Raw genomic sequence first — 23,709 nt, 5'->3', positions numbered from 1 at the left:
AAACATTGATTTTTATGAGAAGTTTAGTCTTTTTCAGTACAATTTAGACTAATTGACCCAACCATATTTTATAAGAATTCAATTGATTAAGCTGCTGTATACGTTATTGTGGCTCGTCTGTTAATAAAATATGGTTATGTGTATTATCATACTGTTATTGAAAATGCCCTCGTTTATCATGATAAGGTATTTGGTCATTATCGTTTTGTCTGTTTTTGTTATAGGTACAACGCCTGAATTAAAGCTTGTCTCGGTGTGAGATTATGCAGTTGGGAAGACCTGTCTGTTGATCGCATACGCAATGAATACTTTCCCCACTGAATATGTACCCACAGTGTTCGAAAACTACGTCGCATATGATATTGTTGGCGGAATTGCTGTCAGCGTGGGTTTGTGGGATACACATGGAACTATAATTATGTTTTAATAGGCAGATAAGATTATATTGATCAACTTAAATTGTATCCATCTCGGTGATAAACATTCCACTTTTACAATGGTCAACATTGATCAGAACTCGTCTTTCGAATACTTGTTTAACATGTCTAAATGTCAGAGGTAATTGGCTGTTATTAATCTTCCATTGAATAGGTACTTCGCATCAAACGAAGAGTTGTAATGGGGTTGGTTTTTTGCCATATAAGTAATGAAAAAATGAATACCTCTATCGAGAGTTAGCTGCGCAATTGTTGTATAAGTGACACTTTGTCAATGCTTTCCTTTGGTGTCTATCAAGTAAGACATTATTTTAGTCAATATGATTGGTGTGATAGAAGTGGATGTTTAATTTATTAAACTGATAAATATCAACATAGTACAAGAAAAAGATCAATGCATTAATGGTAAAAATCGTCAGCCCAATAGTGTAACCCTATCCCCAGATAATAGGGAAAAAACACTTTTCAGTTATCTTGGTTTCCATGAACCATCTGGTTTGACTGATGGTTTGGCATTGTTATCTTTTTCAGTCGGAGGACCATGACCGTTTGAGGCCGTTATACTATCCCTGAACGGATGTATTCCTCGTTTGTTTTTCAATAGAAAACCGAGAATCTTTGGCAAACGTTAAATCCAAATGGGTTCCAGAACTGAGACATTATCGTCCTGATACACCAATCGTACTGGTTGCCTGTAAAATAGGTAAAATATTAACAAAATATTTAATTTTACATCACATCAGTGTTAAGTAATAAACTCTTATTTCTTTAACGTTTTTTATCAGCTTTAAAAAAAACTACTGCGCTACATTCTGATTATGAAATACGAGTAACATAATCTTGTGTATATGTTATCACTAATTTGTATGGATTTATATATTTTTTATCATCAAAACCCCCCAGAAATAAACATCACGGATCGCTGTCCCACTGCATGGTTATGTTTACCTTTATGATGCAGTGATCTCCCTTTAACTTCCGTTTGGATATAACTGTAGAGTAGTTGGGCCAGAACACATCCGTCGACCAGATAGTGCAATCAGTTAGAACGATATTTTACAAGCCTGAAGTTTATGGTTCGAATCGGGTCTACCCTTCGTTGTTTTTTTGTTGTTTTTTTTAACAGAATACTGTTGTTGAGTATATTTTGTTTATTGTATCTTTATTATTTCTTGTTAAAGTCCTGCAAGATATGGTTTTCTTTTCAGTAGTATAAATGTCCAATACTTAGTTACATTTCTGCAGTTTTTGGCAGTGGTAAGGGGATCCTTCAGAAAACGTTCAATATATGTCAGGTTCTCGTAATTACTTCCTTCAGATAGTGTGTTCATTAACTCAAGGTACTTGGTATATAAATATTATTTGAGTACGTTTTATCAATTTTATATATTTGCGAGAGAAAGGTCCAGCTAACCTAGTGTCATATGACGAAGGGTCAAAGGTTGCCGATGATTTAGGATTGCGTTACATAGAAACCAGTTCTCGACTATTACATGGAATTAAGGATGGATTTGATATAGTGGTAAGTTTGGTTCTGTCTGCAATATAATATCGAATACTGTTCCGACTATCTTTAAACCGCTTCTCACCACATAGGTTCTGACAAATGTTTCTAAATTTTGAAATTTATAAATTAAAGGGTTTCACTGCCTTTCCTGCTGTTCCAGAAGTACTCTTTAGAACAATTTAGATTTCCAACATTTTGGCCCCTATCATCAACCCTAGCAGTATATTTTAGTTTTGTCATACTGTATAATCGTTACCAGATTTTAAAGGTGCAACCACCTATAAGTGTTTCACGTTCATCTTTCTTGGTACATATCCCTTTGTTTTGAAAGAAACGAACGTTAAGAACAAGGAACTCGAATGTAGCTTACATCCACTACTGAATAAGAGGAATATGAATATGTAATACCATGGTGAAATTTGTAATTGCATGCTATGCACAAATTAGTTTAAAGGTGCGTACATGTATGGTATGGGTATAGTAACATTCGAAAGCCGTTACTTAGCGAATTGCAATGTAAAACGTTTTAGGTCCGAGAAGCGCTGCAATCCAAAAGAACGACAACTATTCAACCATGGTTTTCCTGTGGTAGTATAAAACAACTACCATCCCCTCCTGTGATGCCCCCTGCCGGTAAGATATCATCAGATTGATAATCTCTAATATCTCATAATTAATAATCACAACGTCAATTCAATACTATGATAAAACGACTTATTAAAAAATAAAATTAGCAACGTTTCTCTTGATTTGTTTTCTTAATAAAAATGAAAAATAATTGCTTTAATTTAACTTCAAATGTCACTAAAGCTTAGTATTATGGGTTTTTTATGATCACAATATAATAAATACGGCACTTTTTTTTAATTTATTTTCAATTTTTTCTAATTCAATTGTTTTGTTGATGACATCCAGCACAATATTTTTCATTTATTATTTATCAAACTTCGTTATAATGTTTCTCACAAGTGTTAATAGTTCATACTATACAGTTTCGTATGTACTCAAATGTGGGCTGATGTTGATTTCCTGTGATATTTCTCGATTTAGAAAGTGTACATGCTGACAATTTATAGTTCAGTGTCGAAGAAGTTCTGAAGATCTTATAAACATCATTATAAAAAAATAACAGAAATAATACAAAATAGTTTCCGACGAAGTATGAGCAAAAAAGGTTGAAGGTATGGCTATTTATGTATATAACAGCATAACCACGCCAAATTGTGTTGTATATAAACCATTGTTCAGTTTAATGAATAACCAAAACAGCGTGTTTATAATTCTAACAATTTCTGAAAGACAACGCGAGTTCATCATCTTAAACACTAAGGTTAATTTATAATATAAACATGTATGTTTGCATTATATATCTCATTTACATAACATAAACACGGTAAACATCTTTATCATAGTTTAGTCCTGTAACCCTTGAACTTTATGTAGGATGGGTTCTCAACAAATATACATGATATATCAAATTGTTAATATAAACATTAACAAAAAATTATTGAATAATAGTAAAAAAAAATATAAATTCGACTTATCTGCCTTACACTGTTTATTTGGATTGTTATGACAGCAGACATGTTATATTTGTGGAGAAGTTTGGAAAGGACTTAAATAGGCCTAGCTTGATGTCCAATCCAATTGACATATATTAAGTCAATAAAATATGTTGAAATTGAAATTATAGATCATCTAATATTGTCCATTGACAGAAAAAGCCCCGCGGATTGAAGTTGAAACATCTAGATTTGTTGAGGATTGGCTGGCGATGCACGAAAATCCTGTGCATGCCGATGTGGCATTCGTATTGAGTGGACAACACAACCTGGACGGACATAAAATAGTTCTGTGTTCAGCCTCCAAATATTTCAGACGAATCTCTGGAATGATGACATCAAATAAGGTAACAGGACATTCATAATTGATTTGTAAAAACTTCTCTAAATAACTTGGTAGACATCAAATGTAGTTTTTACCATTACATGTACTAGTCCAAGGTCTGTCCAACCTACCAGTTTCCGTTCAAGATTTTGAAAGACAGTTTCAACGCAAGCGTTCGTATGCTTTAGAGCGGTCCCAAATGTCATGCATGTAACAGTTAATTTTTACTTTAATCCTCAGCTTAAGACAACAGACTCTTCGAGTAACTTCACCGTGCAAGATCTCAACTCCGGGACTGTTCAGGGGATTATAGCGGTTTATAACAAGGGAAATAGTACAGATGGCATCGTGGGTCAAGGTCGTCGTCATACAATGGTGGAGCTTAGCGCTGATATCAAACCATTTTCACATTAAATGTATTTAAAAATCGATGACTAATTCAACCAAACAATACAAATGTTAATATATATTTTGTTTCCCAAGGAGTTCCTAAACTGACCAACCTATACGATGAGATTGATCAAGAAGAAATCGAAGACCTCATACGGGTATCCGATATCTTCAAATTACCGAAACTGGTAGAAATTTGCCAAAACTGCCTTACCGGGCAAGACTATCTCAATTCAAGTATAGGCACGTCCGAGAACGACGAGACAAATCAGAAGATGAAAGATCTCTATTTCAACAAACCTGAGACGGCTGACGTTGTGTTCAAAGTGGGAGGTAAGGTTAAGTGACATATTGCTTAGCTAGTATAAGGTATATGTACTACTAAATAGCATTGCATAGTTGCAATAAATACCGCAGACTTTTCTTCTTTCCAGAAGTGTCATAATAATGTTCACCTAACCCACAAAATCTATGATAAAATGAGCATTTTATTTTACAATAACTAACTGTCCCGTTGTGTGTGTTTATATAGAATTTTCAGATCGATAAGCTAGTTCGAGGATTTTCTGGATAGAGTTTTTCATAAACATTTTTTCTACATATTTTTTTTTCTTTATGAGCGGACTCGGTATATCCTGAAAAATATTTGCGGTTTTACCTGTCAACTCTTTTGCTGAAATAAGCTATTAATAGTTATATCAAATTTAATAGTGTCTTAGAACCTTGCTGACATGCATTTTTTTCCTGGATGTGATTGGGTGCATCAAGATATGAGATACGCTTTGTTGGTATTTACGAGAGGTGCGGGTGCGGGGGTGCGGGGGTGCGGGGTGGGTTCATGGTTTGTCAATCCAAAATATAAGTAACGATTTTCTTCCCTTTGTTGATTTTACTGTATGCAGTAAACAAAATTGCGTTGGTTGTTTTCGGAACGTCGTACAACTTAGAAACTAATCTAACATTATGGTATTGATACATTAAACTGATATGAAATTCATTTATTTCTTCATTTATTTCAGGAAAGATATACTGTCATAAATGTGTGCTAAGTGCAAGGTGTAAACTTATGGCGGCCATGTTTGGAAATCGCTTCGAAAAAGACGAGGCGATCACATCTGAGGTAAGTATGATATCAAAATGCAGATATGTATAGTAATAAAGTTAAAAGTATATTCATAGTTTGGAGATCTGTGGCTTCACGACTTCAACTGAAATATGCGTTGATTTTCCCTTTATATAACAGGTGGATATTCCGGCTACGTCGGCGGAATGTTTTCAGGCTCTGTTGGAATACCTATACAGTGACCACGCACCTACTGATGAGACTGATGGGTTCGAACTCATTTGTCTCGCGGACGAATACGGACAACATCGTTTGATGAATCTATGCGAACTGAATGTTACTAAAGAAATCAACAGGAGTGTGGCAACGAATATAGGGAAAGCAGAAATTGATGTCATCGGACATTTGCAAAAGGCACAGGTAAAGAAATGTACATGCTGTTTCTGTAAGGGATAAAGCATGCCGTCATGTATTACAAGACATCGACGTTTAATAACAATGATGGACTCCACAAATCTAAATCTGCAGTATAAAAAATACAGTGGTTTTGCTAAAACAAAAACTGGAAAATGAAAATCGCATACGAAATGAATATTCATTCTTCAACTAAAATCAGAAAGTACATTATTTTAAAAATTTCAACAAATCTATATATATATGTAAATTTTTTGAAATCAGATATTTTTAATTACAGAAATACAATGCAGAACAATTGTCCAGCTGGTGTTTTCATTTTATCTCCACAAACTACACTGCATTCCAAAATCGGGTGGAATTCTCGTGTTTAACGGAAGGAAACAAAATCTATATTGAGGAGAACCAGTGGCCTCCAATATCGTACCTCCGTGAAGTGGAGGAATATAAGAATAAATTGAAGCAAAAAAAGAGACAAATGTTCATTTAAATGTTCAATCATGTAAACGTGATTTATTTGTGAATGATGTGCGAATGATCATAATGTGTTAATCAATTTTACTTTAAATACCGAATTCATCAATATGGGATTAAGACAACGTGTCAAAACACAACTAGAGACATTTAAATGAAAAACGTTTTCGCATAGATATCTTTGTTGATGTAAGTATCATTGACGGTAGTTTTTTTCAATACAAACTCTTACTATATATATTACGTATATGCAAAGAAGTAATAACAAGAGTGCATACACATTCCTCTGTCGGCACTGTTGTTATTACTCCTTTGATAATATATCTATTTAACAATAATTACATTTATTATTCATGTATGTATACTTCATGGAGTCATCATTAGGTGAATAATAAATCGTGGTAAGTGTGTGGTATATTATGAACGAATTGTGATAAGTATGCAGACATATAGAAAGGATGAATGAACAAATAACTGGAAAGATATATGCTGTGGTAACTATGACCGAGAGATATATGAGGTGTGCAGGTGACAATTTCGTAGTGATCTAATCAACGTCTTGTTCAAGACAAAAAGGATTCTGTCAAATAAACTTGCAAACTGTGGAACTGCAAAATTGAGTTATAGAAAATCCTGGTATCAATTTTTTTTAAAGACAAATGCAATTTACCCTATTTAAATGAGAAATTGTATAATTGACCAATTAACTGATCTTCTTCAATAGACCCTGCATCAATTCAGTTTCTAGAGGAAATCAAAACTATTTTCCTTCAAATAGAAAACCGTTTATTAAATTCATTGTGCTGACTTTTTCAATCAAAAAGGTGTTAAATACACTGTACCTGTTATTCTATGTTTGTCAGTTTTAGACAAAAATGACTGATGAAACATGATTTAAGTTAAGTATGAGGAATACTGGTGTACAGAGTGTATCAATTATGAACTGAAATCATCATTTCGATAAAGATGGCGATTAAAGAAATATTACATTTGATTGATGCTGCTATATGAATAAATAGTAACATAAATGTTTGGAGTATGTATTTTACTTCAGCAAATAAAGTTGTTAGTCTTTAAACTTTACATTACATACAACCCCACTCACAGTATATTCATATTCACATTCATACCGTAAATAAGATATTGAGATTATATTTTTGCTAAAAGGACTATAGGCAACCTGAGGAAGGTATGCAATATATATTCCTTGAACATATTCCACTTCTGATAGCAGTTATAAAATTACTGATGACTATTGGAAGTGTTGTGCGGAACGAGATATTGAATAAGTATACTGTAACAGTCGAGGTAAATATTTATTATCTTTTATTACTAGACCAAAGATTTACGTTGTATGTGATTTATTTAGACTTCCAAAAAGTGTTCGATACAGTACCGCATGATGGGTTGATGAGCATGACTTTGACATACAGGGGAAATTGTCGCACTGGATATCGGCATTCCTTTCGAATATGAGACATAGAATAGTTGCAGAGGGAGCAAATTCCAGTTTGACAAATGTGAAGAGTGGGGTTCTATGAAGGAGCGTCCTTGGCCCGATTTATGTTTCTCATTTTCATTAGTGATCTCCCAAAATTGGCATGTTCAACTACAGAAAATGTTCGTGGACGATAGCAAGATTTATGAGGTGACCAAAACCAGAGGACACAAACAGAATCGGACACTTGGCAAATAACACCTAGCATAGACAAACATCAAACACTTCATTTTTAGATTTATCAATATATCACACAATGTATAAGAATGACAAGTGGAGGAAGGAGCTGGAAAATGTGGAAGTGGAAAAATACTGTGATAATTAATGCTTGAGCAAATTCATGTTTCTGTACATAGTTTTCTATCACATTTATTGAGAGTGCGTGGATTCCATCAATGTGCTAATCTGTTAAAATTCAATAACACTCTAAAATGTATGTCCACTAAAATAAGCACTCTAACAGTACACGGGAGTGTTTTAATCAGCCTTTAAAATACAGCGCCCATGTGTCCGAGGTAGTCAAAGAGGATAGTACAATGATAGAATCGATTGGAAGCATGTTCACCTATATCGACATGAGTATGTCTTCATCATTATATAAAGTCCGATATAGACCTCATTTAGAGTACGAGGTAATAGTTTGGAATATGTTGTGGTGAAGATGAATGTCCAGCTAACAGTAGATGCAGAGTGGAGGGCCACTAAGATAGTAATTAAAGTTAATGGAGAACAAGTCAGATACACTGAAAGACTGCTCTAGAATATCGAAAAAAGAAGAGTATTTTTTTTTAAAGTGTACATAATATCAACTGGAATAGATGAAACCAGAATAGCAGGGGGGAATGGTAGCTTTCTCAGACAATTAGAGAACAAGGGGACAAAGTAAAAATTTAGAACTACTCGTTTAAGTCTTGTTTACCTGTAGAAGACACTTCCTTACCAATAGCGCAATGGGAAAGGTACTTGAATAGCCTGTCTGGGAAATGTGCTAACGCGACATCTATAAAATGTGAAATATTTTCAAATCAAGGTTTAATTACCAATCGTGAATTCTTGACTTAAAATTCAACCAAGTATTATATTAACTGTATTGGCCTATATTTGAGTCACCATGGGTTATTAGAATAAACATCTTTGTAAATAGAGTTCTTAAAGTACAATGCGATAGTATAAAAGAATAATGCTACCTATTACGACTTCTACGACTGAAACTGAGGTAGAGGAAGCCCATTTATTCCATAAGATACGTTAACGACTTGAAAACGAGAACTCGAACTAAGGTGTTCAAAAGAGGTTATAGACTAAAGATAAAATACTGAGTGATAACGGCTGAGTTTCTCATATAACGTTAGCGCACCACAACAACCAATTACTAATCTCTACAGCGATTTTATTGGTTGACAAATATAGAAGAAGCTGACTGAACTATTTTTAGATTTTAATAACAAAATTACATGATGCTGCATCGTACAGGAAGTACCGATGTATACATTTGACGATAGACAACCAAGACGTCCATATTGTCGTATATCGTAAAGGTAGGTTTAAGTATGATTGTTATCTCTATTAATCATTCCGTAATTGATGTAAAAGCACATATAAATACGCACTATGACGTAGAGCATAGACTTGCACAAGCCCATTTATATCAAAGTGTTTGGAGTTTTATTATACGTGTGTTTCCTCCAAACCGAAAAACACTTTTATTTAAAATTTCTTTTTGATCGGATTCATCTATAGGTATATAGCATGTGTTTGATATGTAGTTCGCTAAATACAAACAATATTAAATTAAATTATATTAAATAATAAGTCTTTTCGAGAAGACTTTTCTACCATGCTTCGGATATTTTATTTCCTCGTGATAACGTAAATGTATTGGAATATATATGCATGTACATAGTGTATAGTCAGTGCTTAAGGGACTTGTTCAGTACACTATTATCGAACCGTGTCATAATCAAGAACCTTTTTTCTGAATACGAATGTGATTAGGTAATAAAAACTCTACTGTTACATTAACTAGCTACAAAGTGTTCGCGTTTCGTTTTAATTGAAGTGAATTTATTTTAATTACTGTAAATTCATTAAAGTTACCTTAGGACAATGTTACTACAACGTCATAATCAAACGTTGAACAGACGTTTGGAAACACCACAGGGATTGTACATGTATATGTAATAAATTACACAACCGTTGATGAAGATAAGCTGTGTGATAATTTTCGTTTATGTTTTATATTTTAAATAGCCTCTATATGCTAGACCTAAAGCTTGTCGCGGTGGGAGATCGCGCGGCAGGGAAGACTTGCCTGTTCATCGCCTACACAACCAATTCTTACCCTAAAGAATATATACCTACGGTGTTCGACAACTACTCAGTCAATGTCATCGTTGGTGGAGTACTAGTCAGTGTGTGTTTATGTGATGCATATGGAAATGTAAGCCGAATGCATTCGTTTTCATTTTATATTTCTCAAAACGGTAAACTGTCCACATGAACGTTAACAACAGGTGTTTGCATCTGCATGGTATTTATGAAAGGTCCTCTCTAGAGTATAGTCTAACCTGCCCTAGGGACGACAATTCCTCATTTTCATATCTCAACATACCAGATACTGGTGCCAGTGGTTATAAGGGAAGACTATTCCATATTTCCACATATTAACATACAAGATGCAAATGCCTAAGGTAATAACAGAAGACTATTTCATATCTTCACATAGTAACATACCAGATACTGATGCCTGTGGTTGTAAGGGAAGACTATTCCATATTTTCACATATAAATATACAAGATGCTAATACATGTGCGATAACCAACAATTATTTGTTTTTCAAATATCTATTTAATATTCTAATTATTATTATGAACTATTGACTTTTTTATTAGACTTTCAGTCGCTGGAGACGTATATCCCTATTCAATATCCTTAGTAGTTGCGTGCCGCTGTAGCCTGATTTGTTAGTATTGTTTATTCTGTATTCACCTATTTGGCTGATATTTGTGTGTTGTTATTTTTCAGACGGAGGACTATGACCGTTTGAGGCCATTATCCTATCCCTTCACAGACGTATTCCTCGTTTGTTTCTCAGTAGGAAACCGAGAGTCTTTGCCAAATGTAACAAGAAAATGGATACCAGAGCTAAGACATCACTGTCCTAAAACGCCAATCATATTGGTTGCCTGTCAGATAGGTATATATTCTAATCCAGCGTAGAGTCAAAAGTTTATACAAGAGTTGTTTTGACACGAAGTACTATGACGTGTTATATTCATCTATTATTTTGATATTACTTCTTCATCATTATCTATCTTTTATAAAAATAAATTATTTACTAGTGCGTAGGTATACACCAATGAGGATATGTCAGTAGCATATATTTGTGAAAACAACATGACTTATATGCATTGTTTGTTCATCAAGGGACCAGAAATATGCATGTGATACTTATAAGAAATATATTAGGTCCTCATTATTACTAGTGTTGTTAATTCCTTATGTAGGAAGTGCTTTAATTTACGGTGCTAATTTTGCAGATTTACGACATAAATGTCCTGATCTTGTGACGTACGAGGAAGGGTCAAAGTTCGCCAGTGATCTGGGATTGCCTTACATAGAAACCAGTGCGCTTACTCAACAGGGTGTAAAGGATGGTTTTGACACAGCAGTAAGATGGTTATATTTTGTTGTGTTTAGAAGATTACATTGTATCGCATTATTGATTCGCCTTATTACAAACTAATTTCGTCAATACATATCAACATTCTGACTGGTGGTTCTTTATATTTTTCACTTTGGATATTAAAAGGAATGAACGTTAACAAGTAAATTTAATTTCAATTGCAATGTTTAAAAGTATAAATCACTTCTGTATTCGCAATAAGAAAGTGATTTTAAGTACGCGTAGTAGTTTTAAAGCGTAATATGCTTTTCTAGTAATTACTGAGTAGTAAAGACCCATCTATGTCCTTTTTATGATGCGATTAATTTATTACTTATTAGACCATAACTGAAGCTGCTATTTGCAGTATATGGATATATAGCCTGAGCACTACTGCTACAGTTTGGTATTGCGTGAATACGCACTCAGAAAACAGTTCTTGAAAGAAGAAAAAAAATGAAAGTACTATTTCTATTTCTGCTTAAGGTACAGCAAGAGTATCAAGTTTTGGTTAAACCCAATTTTACATCGGTGTTAAGATATGAACGTTGACTATATTGAACATGAAGTTATGTATATGTTGCATTGCAAAAGGTTTTAAAAGTTGATGCCTTCTAAAAATAGTTTATTGACATTAAAACATGTCAATCCGTTTTGTCCCCAAACTGAATACTACGAAATGACACCTTATTCAAAGGTATGACTTTCGATAGGGGCCAACAAGGTTGGAAATCCATTTCGTCTAAACTACTATTAAAACAGAGGTTGTGGGTGTGGGTGGGTGGGTGATCGGGGCAGGGGCGATTGCGTAAGACCCCTTAACGTATGAAGTTCAAAATGTATAAGAGTACTGGTGGATTTCAAAACAAACATATATTAAAGTGCTTATAAACCGTGCCACTACTCAAAAGAGATGACTGTGACCGTGATGATTACGATAAATCTCAGGGACTAAATAATCCACAAACAGTATAACAAGTATGTGCAGCGCTGGTATTTAGGAATAACAGCATCAGCCCGACGCATCTGATGTCGTATACTGCACAAAAGTACAGTACATAGCATCATATATCTAACGAAGGTAGTATTTAATAAAGGGTGTACAATTACATATCACAATATTATGTTTTAGATCCGAGCAGCGTTGCTTTCAACACCGAAGAAAATAACAAAGTTCCAACCGTGGTGTTCCTGTAGCAATAGAAAAGAAATCCCAACTCCTCCCGCGATGCCCCCTGCCAGTAAGTTACACAATTAGATTAAAATCTTCAACCTAATCAAATGATTGCCCTCAGAAGACTTGCATTTCATGATATTCAACTTCAGATATCAACCAAATAAATATTTCGACACGGTTATAAACAATTGCCTCATAGACGTCTGTATTTCAATTTCCTAATTCTTAAACCCATCGTTTGAACTGGTTAATAAATCGTTTGAACTCATGAAGGAGTCTTTTGAATTAACGAATAAGTCTTTTGCTATCTGCCTGGTTATAGAACTAAACACTATCAAATACAATTGAGAAGGTACAATTAAAAGTCCCTTAGACTTCATCATCCTACTTCAGTGTAATACTTTTATTTACCAGAGGTTTGATAATAATGAGCATCTTACTATCCAACTCTATGAAAAGCAAGACCACATTTTTATCACGATTGTTAACTTTCATTTCCTTGGTAGTAACAAATTAGTCGCGATGATGAGGTGCTATATAGTAAAACAGCTCATTTAAAATGTTTGCCACCATAATCCTTTATGTTTATGCTATTTCTTTTCGACGCACACGTGCACTTTGATTTATGATGAAACTATGGTAAAAATAGTGTTTGTTATGATATTTTCACTGTTTACACGATGAACGGTGAAGCTAAATACTAAGAACCTATGGACTTAAAAATAGACCCTTCCTATACCACACATGAGTTTCTACCATGTACCGTAGGTTAAGTTAAAATCGTTTAGTGATCAAAACAAAACATCAGACTTCAAAATATCGTACAATTGAAATAATATTACAGAAACATCAGTGTATAGATATCTTTTTGAATGTTACTCTGAACTTTGAACAGTTCTTGAGTACAGTCTCACACACTCCAATTTCATTTTTTACTTGGATTCATACCGTGAACGATACAGATATTTGTTTTTTCTACGATTGTTCATGACTATTAGTATTAAAGTAGATAACCTATTAACTTAAGTTGTATTCTTATCCATTGACAGGTAAGGCCCCGTGGATTGAAGTTGAAACATCCAGATTTGCTGAGGATTGGATGGCGATGCACGAGAACCCTGTACATGCTGATGTGACATTCGTAATGAACGGGCAACACAACCTTGACGCGCATAAAATAGTTCTTTGTTCAGCCTCCAAATACTTCAGACAAATCTTTGGATTGATGACGCATAAGGTAACCTGAACTGTATCAAGGTTTCAGTGACGTAAACACATTGAGAAGCGCAAGTTTTTCGCATATCGACTATATATCTTTGATGGTTCAAGAATAGCTACAATCGCATGTTCGGAAGCCGTCTCATATGTTGCAGCTATACCAAGCCAACTTAATTTAAAACCCATTAAGGGGTTTGTGAAAGTATTAAACATCTTTTCACTGTTATAGAGATATTTCGAAACGAAAAACTATGATTCAAATAGAGATATGGTTATATTTAATAGTGATATCTTTATTCAAACAAAGATGTGATAAAATCAATCAGGATTTCCCATATAATATAGAAATAAATATATATTTCAAGGAAAAAGAGATATATCTTAAAGAGTAACCCATTTCCCTTAGAAATACAAATATCTTTAATTTAAATACATGTATTTTTAAATGAATTAAGAATATCTCGGGTAATTTGGTTAAGAGATCTTTGAATAAAATAGTGATACATTTAAAAAAAGGATAAATGTCTCTAAACGGAATGGATATTATTTTAAGTAATTTATCTCTATAACCGAGTTATGTGATTTATATTTCCGATGTTTTAGAGATCTCTGTAAATAAAAAATCAATAAGTCTTAAATTCATTAAAAGATAACTCTAGTATATCAGAGACATATTTTAATTAGTTCGAGATATCTCTAATTCAAATAGAGATATCCCTAAAAGAGTGAAGGATATTTCTTATTGCATTAAAGATATCTTTAAACGTTGTAAACATATCATATATCATTAGGATTATATGAGATATCTCTATTTATAAGATATCCCCAAAGTTAATGTTTAATAGGCTTGCCAAACACAACACTACATGTATTCATTCTAACTCCTCAGATGAAGAAGATAAAATCCTTGGATAACATAATCACGTATGAACTGACCGCCGGACTCGTTCCTGGAATTGTAGCAGTTTGTGACAAGGACAAGAGTTCAGAGGAACTCCTGGGTCAAGGTCGTCGCCATACATTAGTGGAGCTCAGCGCTGATATCAAACCAAAAACATTTGTCAGAATCCTGGAATTTCTTTACGCTGGTATGTATATTTGAATTCTTATTTAGAAACTACACAATGGGAGGCTAAAGATGCCATCTGTTCACAGGGACTGTTTTTAGAAGATAGATTATATATAATTTAGATTAAAAATGCATAGCATTTCTTCGGGAAGAAAAAATAGTAATCTCTGTAGAGACAGGATAGCTTAATACAAATGGACTCTCGTGCAGATTCGTATTTATGTTAATTACATACTTTGTTATCATTAAATTTGAAATTGGTATAGTATCACTTTGTTTAATTACTTATACTACAAACACTAAATTATATTCGTCATTGTTCAAAATGGAATATATCGAATATAACTTCTGTACAGTTAGTTATAATCTTAGTCCGAAATGGATTCAGTTACATTAAGATCAATCACTAAGCAAATATTGTAAAATATTAAATATTTCGCAACCAATTGCGAAAAAAACATTTTTTTTCAAACGTTCACTTGCGTTTTGAACCTACCGATTCATACAAGAATTAAAAGTGACAGTAACGGAATAAACTTTGTATTTCCAGGTTTACTTAGATTTACAAACGATAAAGACATGATTGAACAGGACGAACTCGCTGACGTCATGAGGATAGCCGACATGTTTGAAATACCGCGACTGAGAGATATTTGCCAAAATTATCTCTCTGAGCAGGAATTTCTCAATCCAAGTATAGCAACTTGCGTGAATGAAGAAACAAAAGAGACGATGAAAGAGATTTACTTCAATAAACCTGAGATGGCTGACGTCACTTTCAAGGTGGAAGGTAAGACGTGTTGACTGTAACCATACGCACAAAGTAGATGAGAAAGAATATGATAACATACCTGAGCGTCGATTCACCAACAAGCGATCGTAACTACTTTACTAGTTACTTGCTATCTGGGTGGTTATAGAACAATACACTATCAAATACAATTGAGAAGGTACAATTAGAAGTCCCTTAGACTTCATCAGCCTACTTCAGTGTACTAATTTTATTTACCAGAGGTTTGATAATAATGAGCATCTTACTATCAAACTCTATGAAAAGCGAGACCACATTTTTATCACGATTGTTAAGTTTCATTTCCTTGGAGGTAACACATTTGTCGTTCTTGCGTGTGGTGTTATCACCGTTATACATGCTATGCCAGACTTGATCGATCCACAGTATTTTCTATCTGCCATGTTTCACTTACGTAGAAGAAACCATACGATCGGCGTCTGAACCTTATTGTAACTAGTTCACATAAGTTCAGTGTCTTTGATATTTTGAACATATAAAGTAAATGTCTACATACTTTCCCGAGTTTCACGTCGTGTGTATTCCGACTTTGCGTATTGCAGAGTTATCTTCTCTTGTGAGCAGGTATTGATTGTTACGTCATTGGTTTGTGTGAGAAAATTACGTCGTTTTCTCAAAAATTGATGACGTTACTCTCACAAACAAACGACGTTACAATCAATACCTGCTCACAAGTGCAGATAACTCTGCAATACGAAAAGATGGAATAGAATGGGGGATGTCATTACGTCGTTGCCCTTGTTTGCACAAGTTTTAAAATAATTCTGAATCTGATAAAATACTATTTCACGTAAATGTTGAATGTACTGGTACTCGAAAGAATCGCGTTTATTTTCCTGACAATCGTTAGTTTGTTCCGATCAAATAAATGCAAAGGAAATTAATCTATTTCAGGAAGAACGATATATGCTCATAAAAGTGTGCTGTGTACAAGATGCAGAACTATGGCGGCTATGTTTGGAGACCGCTTCGTGGAGGGCCAAGCGACTATATCTGAGGTAGGTTTGACATCAGAAATATTAAAGTCAGATAGCTAAAAAGTAATTATATTCTAGGAATTGTAACGTCACACGTGGCTATATGTGCACGTTATGTATAAAAACGGCTTGAAGTGAAGAATGTTTTTCTTTCCTTTACCTGACAGGTGAATATTCCAGATACTTCGGCAGAATGTTTCCTGGCTCTTTTGGAATACCTGTACACCGACCATGCGCCTGCTGAAGATATTGAAGCGACGGAACTACTTGTTCTTGCTGATAGATACGGAGTGAAACGTCTCGTGGATCTGTGTGAACTATACATTGCCAAGGAAGTCGACAGGAGTGTGACAACAAATATAGAGAAAGCAGAAATTGACGTCATTGGGATTCTACACACGTCACAGGTAAAGAATGTACACATAGACGTCGGTGGCATAATACACAGAATGATGAGTTTAACGTTAGAAACATATGTCTGTGAACGTTTCCTAACAAATCTTCTGTCTTATGTCGTGAAAAAAATATGAATTCTCCCGACAAACGTATATCAGTATATGTCGACGCTGAAGAATCATGTTTTTTTCTTTTCTTTTTTGTATATTAGTACAAGTGATTAAATCAAAATTGAACAATTTAAATGGCATGTGAATTTATATATTATATTTAAAATGTCTTATTAAAATAGCTTACCTTGAAATTGATTGGTAATGTTTTGTTAAGAATCTCATAGAGTTGTTTGTTTGATGTTACAGAAATACAATGCAAAACAATTGTCCAGATGGTGTCTTCATTTCATCTCCACAAACTACATGTCCTTCCAGCACCGGCTGGAATTCTCCTCATTAAAGGGAGATAACAAACCGTATATTGAAGAGAATCGGTGGCCTCCAACAGCATACCTCCGTGAAGTGGAAACGTACGAGAAACGCCTAAAAGATGTTGAATGTTCGTTCAAATGTTCAATTATATAGACATGTAATTTGCATTTGATGCATGAAAGATTGGTGTGGAACGATAAACTTTCACTTGAATGACACACTAGATTATTGATCTAGGACTAAAACAAAACAAGAGAATACCGAAGCGGCAACAAACCCATAATTCGAATCAAAAGATAAGCTTTTGGGCCTGATGCTGAGGAAGCTATTTGTGCTATACTTGTGAATAATTCTGGTTCATTTAACTGCGACATCTGGCACATACTGGATTGAATTATAGATATAATTGAATATACTTATGTAAGTTTATATTTCTACATTCTTTCTTTCTTAACATTATTATTTTTTTGTATAATTTGGTAAGTATGCATTCGCTATGCTACCCTTTTTATGTTAATTAATGCATTGTAGGTCTGACAAGTTGGAAGACCAGAATTTGGATTTAATATAATAACGGATAAAGTGTATACACTCTTCTCGTGCATATATTGAATTTTTCGATATTTGGTCAGATGATATCCCGATGCAGGCATTACTTATATTCTATGTGAAGATATTTCAAAATGAGTAGCTTCTATATATCAGAGGCCAAAGATTTTACCTTACCATGTAATTTACATAGTATGTAACACTCCCTGTCAAATTGTGTGGAACAGCTGAAAAGCGTTCTGTTTTAGCCGCTTACTGTTGAAAACTGTATTGTTGTTGTTGTTGCTTATATGCATTTGTAACTGTATCATATCATACATTCTGCTATCGATTCTTTTTGGACCTACGTCTGTTCAATTGAAAAAAAAATCTGATTTTTCTAGATCTAAAAAAGGAACTAAAGTATTCTGTTGTGTTTTATTTCTGCATGTGATCGTTAGGTTAACCGAATTGTTTAAAAGTTTAACATTTTTAAGAATGTTCTAGGAGTTCGGACAGGTAAAAGTTTGAATAGTTGATAAAGAGTAGTTGAATACATAATTAAAAAGGTTGCCATAACAAATCTGGATCCAATCGATTAGCTCACGGTAATATCAAGTTCGGTCATGAGAAAATCGAAGTCAGTAGAGAAGAAACCTCCGAATTGCCGAGATTGGTGACTCATTAATGAAACTGCAAATACCTCAACTCACGTTTCGATTGTTTAATTTCAAACTACATATTAATATAGTATAAAATCTGCATAATTGTTCGTTTTGTGTCTTCTGTTGAACTTTTTCTAGCATCTAGCAGTGTCCATCCAGTGTAATAATTCAAGTTCAACATCCATTAAAAGATCACTGAAACCGGAAAGAAATTAAACAGGACCTAAATCTTCCGAGTCAAAACTCTAGAAGTAGAGCAGTAAATTAATTATTTCTGTGACGAGAGAAAGGAAGACTTTCCTCAAACCGTTTCACTTCCTTATAAGGACAACAGAACCCGTGATAATTAAACTCCAAATAGTATTACAGTGGAACACAAAGGCCAAACACAATGGACTGATACGATGGCCTGGCCTACTGATGTCACCTTTAATCCTGTTTCTTTACCAATAAATATACTTTCAAGCAAATATCTAAAGGATTCTGGATAATATCCTTCCCTTTTAAATATGTTGCTATGGATTGAGATGAATGATAAATTGCTATCGAAGCACTAACAGACTTGATGTCGTTCAGCATTAATATGAGTTTGAATAAGTCAGCCTCTTCTTTTTGACATCTGTTTCCGAATCCTTGGTGCTGATTTGAAGGTAACAACACTGGCTACTCCGCTACTTTCAGTGATAACTCTTTTCTATCTACGAAGTGGTCAAATTATTTCTTTTTTATATATATATATGTAGTAGGACGAGAAATACTGATAAGGATAGTGCCGCTCGAACCCGCGACCCTTGGCTTTCCTATTTTTGCTTTTATTTTCTTCCATTTTTAAAGGACCCCATTGGAAATAAGCCACTCTGTGGCTTTTATGGGTTATCCTAGGTAAATGCACACACCACTCCTATTGTGCGACTTATTTATATCTAACTTCATGTACTAAAATATAGTCTGTCTCATTTTATAGTAATATCTGCCCTTTTTTACAGTGTATCAGACTTTTTTTTTAGATTTTTATACTCTATATATGTCAAGGATTTAATTAAGAAACCTTTTATTATGATAGACTATTATTATTCTCAGTCTTAATACAAAATATTATTTTTATCTACCAGCTGCATTGTGATATTAATTGTATGTTTTATTCTAAATTGTGATTTTTTGTAATAATATGCCTATTTTACCAGCTAAACGGAAATTCCCTACAACTGACGTTTGTAAGGCAACCTAATCAATGCACATCTTTTACACTATTCACCCCTTTTTTCAAACACCAACCCAGGTTCTTTGACTCCCCGCCACGGGTTTTCCTACCTTGAACGGGAAGGGGCAACGGAACTAATTTGTAGTAGGACGAGAAATAGTGATACAGATAGTGCCGTCGCTGGGGCTTCGAACCCACGACCCTTGGCTCTCCTGCCCGATGCTCTACCGCTGACCTAAAGGGAAATTCCCTACACATATATACTCGACACTGAAGTTTGTATCACGGAAATTCTCAAATTCGACTAACCACTCTGGTGGAAAGTTATCAGGCTGCAGCAACGAGCTGAGAGCCAGAGAGAAGTGAAACATTACGCATATTGCTTGTAGAGATGAACTTTTTGGGTTGAACAATGTATGACAAACCAATTCCAATACATCAGATGCACAGTACCACTAGAGCGGAAACGAATGACCAGTCATGTGAGCCCAAGACAGAGAGAAAGAAATGAACGAATCGACGATACTTTGACCGCCCGAAGCTGATGTGGCAACTTCTGATGCGATTTCTACACATATATAGAATATATAGTTGTAAAGGAGATATGGTTCAGGCGGTTATTCAATTCGATTATTCAATTAAAAATACTTTTAACGAGTTAAATGTTTTATTAAATGAGTTAAAATAATACGTATTAATCGCTTTCAAATAGATAATAGAAGTCATACAAAACATGTGTATAGTACTCATTTTAAAAATATGCACATCAATGTCCCGCTTAACTATCAGTGCTGGTTAAAATGGGGACCTGTTGTTTTTGTTATACTCCGGCTTCCAAGGAAGTTGGGATAAAGAATATTCGCTTCGTCAAAGTTCTTCCGTGTTTATGGTGTTTCCTGTAGCCTGGGTATCAAACTTTTTACATGTGTATATCATAGGAAAGCTGCATGTCATGTTCTTTTTTGTCTGTCTTGGACTCGCATGACTGTCCATTTCATGCTATGAATTATGATCGGCCAAAACAGAGACGTATACATTGTATGTAGTATTTGAACAGCAGCACTGTATGTGAGCCAATTGCAATATCGCATTACGTTTTGTTAAACTTTAAAATTAAAATTGATTGTCAGTTGTACCTACGTAGGAAATCGTAAATATATTTTCTTTATCGAAAGACATGTGAAAGCTAGCGGAACATTTTCATCTCATAATATATTGATTTTTGTTTTTTCCGTCGATAATATTCATTTTCTGCTTCTTTTCCCAAAATCAAGACCAAGACCAAAAATCCACTTGGTCTTGACACTCGTTAAGACATGTATTAACCGTGATATTGGCTCACAGGTCAAAGGCAAAAATTATTATCATGAAGGAATTTTTTTCACTGGAGATATTAAAATNACTTTTGTAATAGGAGTTGCCTCCCTTCGCACCATGGTTATTGCAGATTTTAATAACCTATTTTGACGTTGCATTTTCCAAATACGCGATGTATCTAATTCAATATTAATGGCGTGCAACACTGGTAGATTTTCAATCCGTATGCCTCAAAAGGGAGTCCTCTGTATGCCTCAAAAGGGTGTCGTTCAAAACTGCAGGAAACTCTCAAATCAGTCAAGCTAGCAGACGGGAAAACCCCTGCAATATCACATGACTTATCACGTGACGACATAAGAGAAGGTAAAATGGCAGCTAAAGTGTTCGTTGATGATAGCAGTGGGTGGGATGTGTCGGATATTAATAGCCTTACAGCTGTAAGCACGAACGAGCGATACACTATTGGTCTGCAAAGTGAACGTAGTCTTAGGCCTAACATAAACGTAACACATGAAACGACTGAACACTCTGAGAATAGCAGTTCTCTTGGATGGAGTGGTAATGTAAACAACCTGGAGTTAGAAATTGGCCCATTTGTAAGTGCTGTTACAAGCGAGCAGATTGACTCTGGTATCAGCGCGGATCCTTACAGGGGAGAAGAACAACATATTGACACAAGTTTATTAGACAGTGAAAATAACTTCTGGCCGTTTGGGGCTGACAACTATGCACATAATGTTAACGTGTCAAATAATGACCATGTACAGACGACTCCAAGACTTCAGTTACTCCCCGAGGTAGCTTCTCAGGAAAGTCCCCACAGATCGATGTCTGAGGACTCATTACTAGCTATTTTAGAAAAGTTTGATGCCACCGATATAAACGAGCACGATCAGGATATCAACATGATTCCAGAAAACGAAAAAACCCAAAGTAAAAAAGTATTGTCCAACTTTAAGGGTGCACTTGGAACCTCAAATAACATACCAAATGGACATCTGACATCGGAGGACTTAAGTAACAACCACTGTGTTGACATTGTATCTAGTTCATGTATTAATGGAAGATCTGATGAATCACATCCCGAAACACATGGGAGGTACAGCAACCACAGAACGTTACGATCATTTAGCAGTGACGATGATCTGGAGGCAGACTTGGGACTGTCCCATGTCACAAATGGAACAAGGTCTAATCCTGAAATGTCTGGTTGGCACTGCCATACTCAGGTGAAACCTGAGCATGATAAAGTTGCGAGGAATCAACTGATCGCTGTGTGTGTTCTGTGTGCATTGTTTATGATCGGAGAAGCAGTAGGTATGTAATATACAATACACATTTGTGATTTTTTTTCTACTAGCTGTCTTTGAATCGGCACATTAAGATAATTACCTAATTTCAATTTTCAGCAGCTGGAAACTTGTTCAAATGGGTATCAGCATTCTTATAGAGGGTACAATCTGGCATCAGAACAGCCTCAAAAGCAGATTTTATGGCATATATAATAAAGTTTCTGTAGAAATAGCGACCGGAGCATCAATTGATTGATGTCATGTTGGTAAATCTGAGGACACCTTGCATTGACTGTTTCACTGTGTAACTTCACGTAATTTGAGTGCCCTTGGATGTTAATAGGATGTATAAAATGAAACCAAACTAATAAAGTAATATAAGTACGGTTATACCTTGATTGGTAGACTGTCAAATTGGCGTTAAGTATTTGTGGAAAATGTGGTTATTTGCTTCCCATTCTCCAAGTTTAGAGAGAGCACACCTGTTGATAACAAGATACCCATAGCAAGTCCTTAATCAATATGAATGAGCTGTAAATATATATATATCTTTGTAAAATTGTTATCTTTGATTTGGTCAGTGAAGTTAGTTGGGGTGTCCATTATGATCAGCAGCAAGTAGCCTAGCTACAGATGTTCCCCATTTGCTATATATAGATCAGAACATTTATAAGCAGGTGCACATGTGCACCTACTATTTGTGACGTCATACATATGGAAACCATTACAGTTTTAAGGAAACTTACGCTTTTCTCAAAAGTCATTGAAGATCAAATTTTATACACATATCAAGCAGTCTAAAAAGATCATCAGGTGTACATACATATATGTAATAGTACACTGCAGACTTCAAACTTCCATTTCTGGGAAATCTATAATTTATGAACACCAATTTTTCATGCATAAATATAGGCTTTCAATGTTAAAAAATGCAATTCCATAATAATAATCATTATATAATTTAGCTAGATTATAATAAGACAACCTTTTTAAGAGCAATTTCATTGCTTTTTATGCAGTTTGCTCCAATAAGACATATCAACCAGCTTTCTTGACTCAAGAAAGGTGTGACATTGAGTTGTATGTATATGTTTTCAACGGGATTTAAATGACCGGTCTAATAGAGATCTGTTTTGACTCTCCAAATTTAGGTAAAATTCTAATTCACTCATGAAATTGCTTTAATTGTCAAGGATAAACTGAAAGCCATGTAATTAAGTGATCAAATAAAGAAGACAAACCTGTATGTTTACCATTGTATGCCAAAACTCCAGAAAGGTGACAATTGTACATATATA

The 23,709-nt window shown here is 34.6% G+C and overlaps 3 protein-coding genes and 1 pseudogene across 4 annotated transcripts in view; all 4 read left to right on the top strand.

Annotated features, from left to right (window-relative positions):
• Window positions 1–301: 301 nt before the first annotated feature.
• On the top strand, window positions 302–4,245 carry LOC110445070 (annotated as a pseudogene).
• A 75-nt stretch (window positions 4,246–4,320) lies between these two features.
• LOC110445075 (rho-related protein racA-like) lies at window positions 4,321–7,209 on the top strand. Its single transcript, XM_021489461.1, has 4 exons — window positions 4,321–4,554; window positions 5,241–5,341; window positions 5,465–5,704; window positions 5,979–7,209. Exons 1-4 carry the CDS (start codon window positions 4,497–4,499, stop codon window positions 6,186–6,188), a joined length of 609 nt encoding a protein of 202 aa, XP_021345136.1. The 5' UTR covers window positions 4,321–4,496; the 3' UTR covers window positions 6,189–7,209.
• A 1,885-nt stretch (window positions 7,210–9,094) lies between these two features.
• LOC110445073 (rho-related protein racA-like) lies at window positions 9,095–19,685 on the top strand. Of its 2 annotated transcripts, XM_021489458.1 has the most exons (11): window positions 9,095–9,208; window positions 9,921–10,110; window positions 10,696–10,867; window positions 11,211–11,341; window positions 12,468–12,576; window positions 13,562–13,749; window positions 14,620–14,818; window positions 15,350–15,589; window positions 16,505–16,608; window positions 16,755–16,994; window positions 17,343–19,684. In XM_021489458.1, the coding sequence occupies exons 2-11, from the start codon at window positions 9,928–9,930 to the stop codon at window positions 17,559–17,561; spliced, it is 1,785 nt and encodes a 594-aa protein (XP_021345133.1). In that variant the 5' UTR covers window positions 9,095–9,208; window positions 9,921–9,927; the 3' UTR covers window positions 17,562–19,684. The 2 variants fall into 2 exon arrangements, with proteins under 2 accessions (XP_021345133.1, XP_021345134.1); XM_021489459.1 differs by lacking the exon at window positions 9,095–9,208 and having other exon boundaries at window positions 9,925–10,110; window positions 17,343–19,685.
• Window positions 19,686–21,482: 1,797 nt separating this feature from the next.
• Window positions 21,483–23,709, top strand: part of LOC110445102 (probable zinc transporter protein DDB_G0283629) — a 36,075-nt gene continuing 33,848 nt past the window's right edge. The window contains exon 1 of the mRNA XM_021489497.1: window positions 21,483–22,436. Coding sequence (XP_021345172.1) covers window positions 21,488–22,436 — 949 coding nt within the window. The 5' untranslated portion in view covers window positions 21,483–21,487. The remainder of the gene's footprint in view (window positions 22,437–23,709) is intronic.

This window comes from Mizuhopecten yessoensis, unplaced genomic scaffold (genome assembly GCF_002113885.1).
Source record: "Mizuhopecten yessoensis strain PY_sf001 unplaced genomic scaffold, ASM211388v2 scaffold2711.2, whole genome shotgun sequence".
NCBI lineage: Eukaryota > Metazoa > Mollusca > Bivalvia > Pectinida > Pectinidae > Mizuhopecten > Mizuhopecten yessoensis.
The sequence above is the reverse complement of the archived record's forward strand: the minus strand, read 5'-3'. Positions and strand labels throughout refer to the sequence as shown.

Bases quoted from the DNA above. Each gene is read 5' to 3' on its own strand.
- LOC110445075 (XM_021489461.1), top strand. From the start codon at position 4,497: ATGAAAGATCTCTATTTCAACAAACCTGAGACGGCTGACGTTGTGTTC. The intron at 4,555-5,240 runs GTAAGGTTAAGT...CATTTATTTCAG, and splicing joins CGTTGTGTTCAAAGTGGGAG to GAAAGATATACTGTCATAAA. The intron at 5,705-5,978 runs GTAAAGAAATGT...TTTTAATTACAG, and splicing joins GACATTTGCAAAAGGCACAG to AAATACAATGCAGAACAATT.
- LOC110445073 (XM_021489459.1), top strand. From the start codon at position 9,928: ATGCTAGACCTAAAGCTTGTCGCGGTGGGAGATCGCGCGGCAGGGAAG. The intron at 12,577-13,561 runs GTAAGTTACACA...ATCCATTGACAG, and splicing joins TCCCGCGATGCCCCCTGCCA to GTAAGGCCCCGTGGATTGAA. The intron at 16,995-17,342 runs GTAAAGAATGTA...TTGATGTTACAG, and splicing joins GGATTCTACACACGTCACAG to AAATACAATGCAAAACAATT.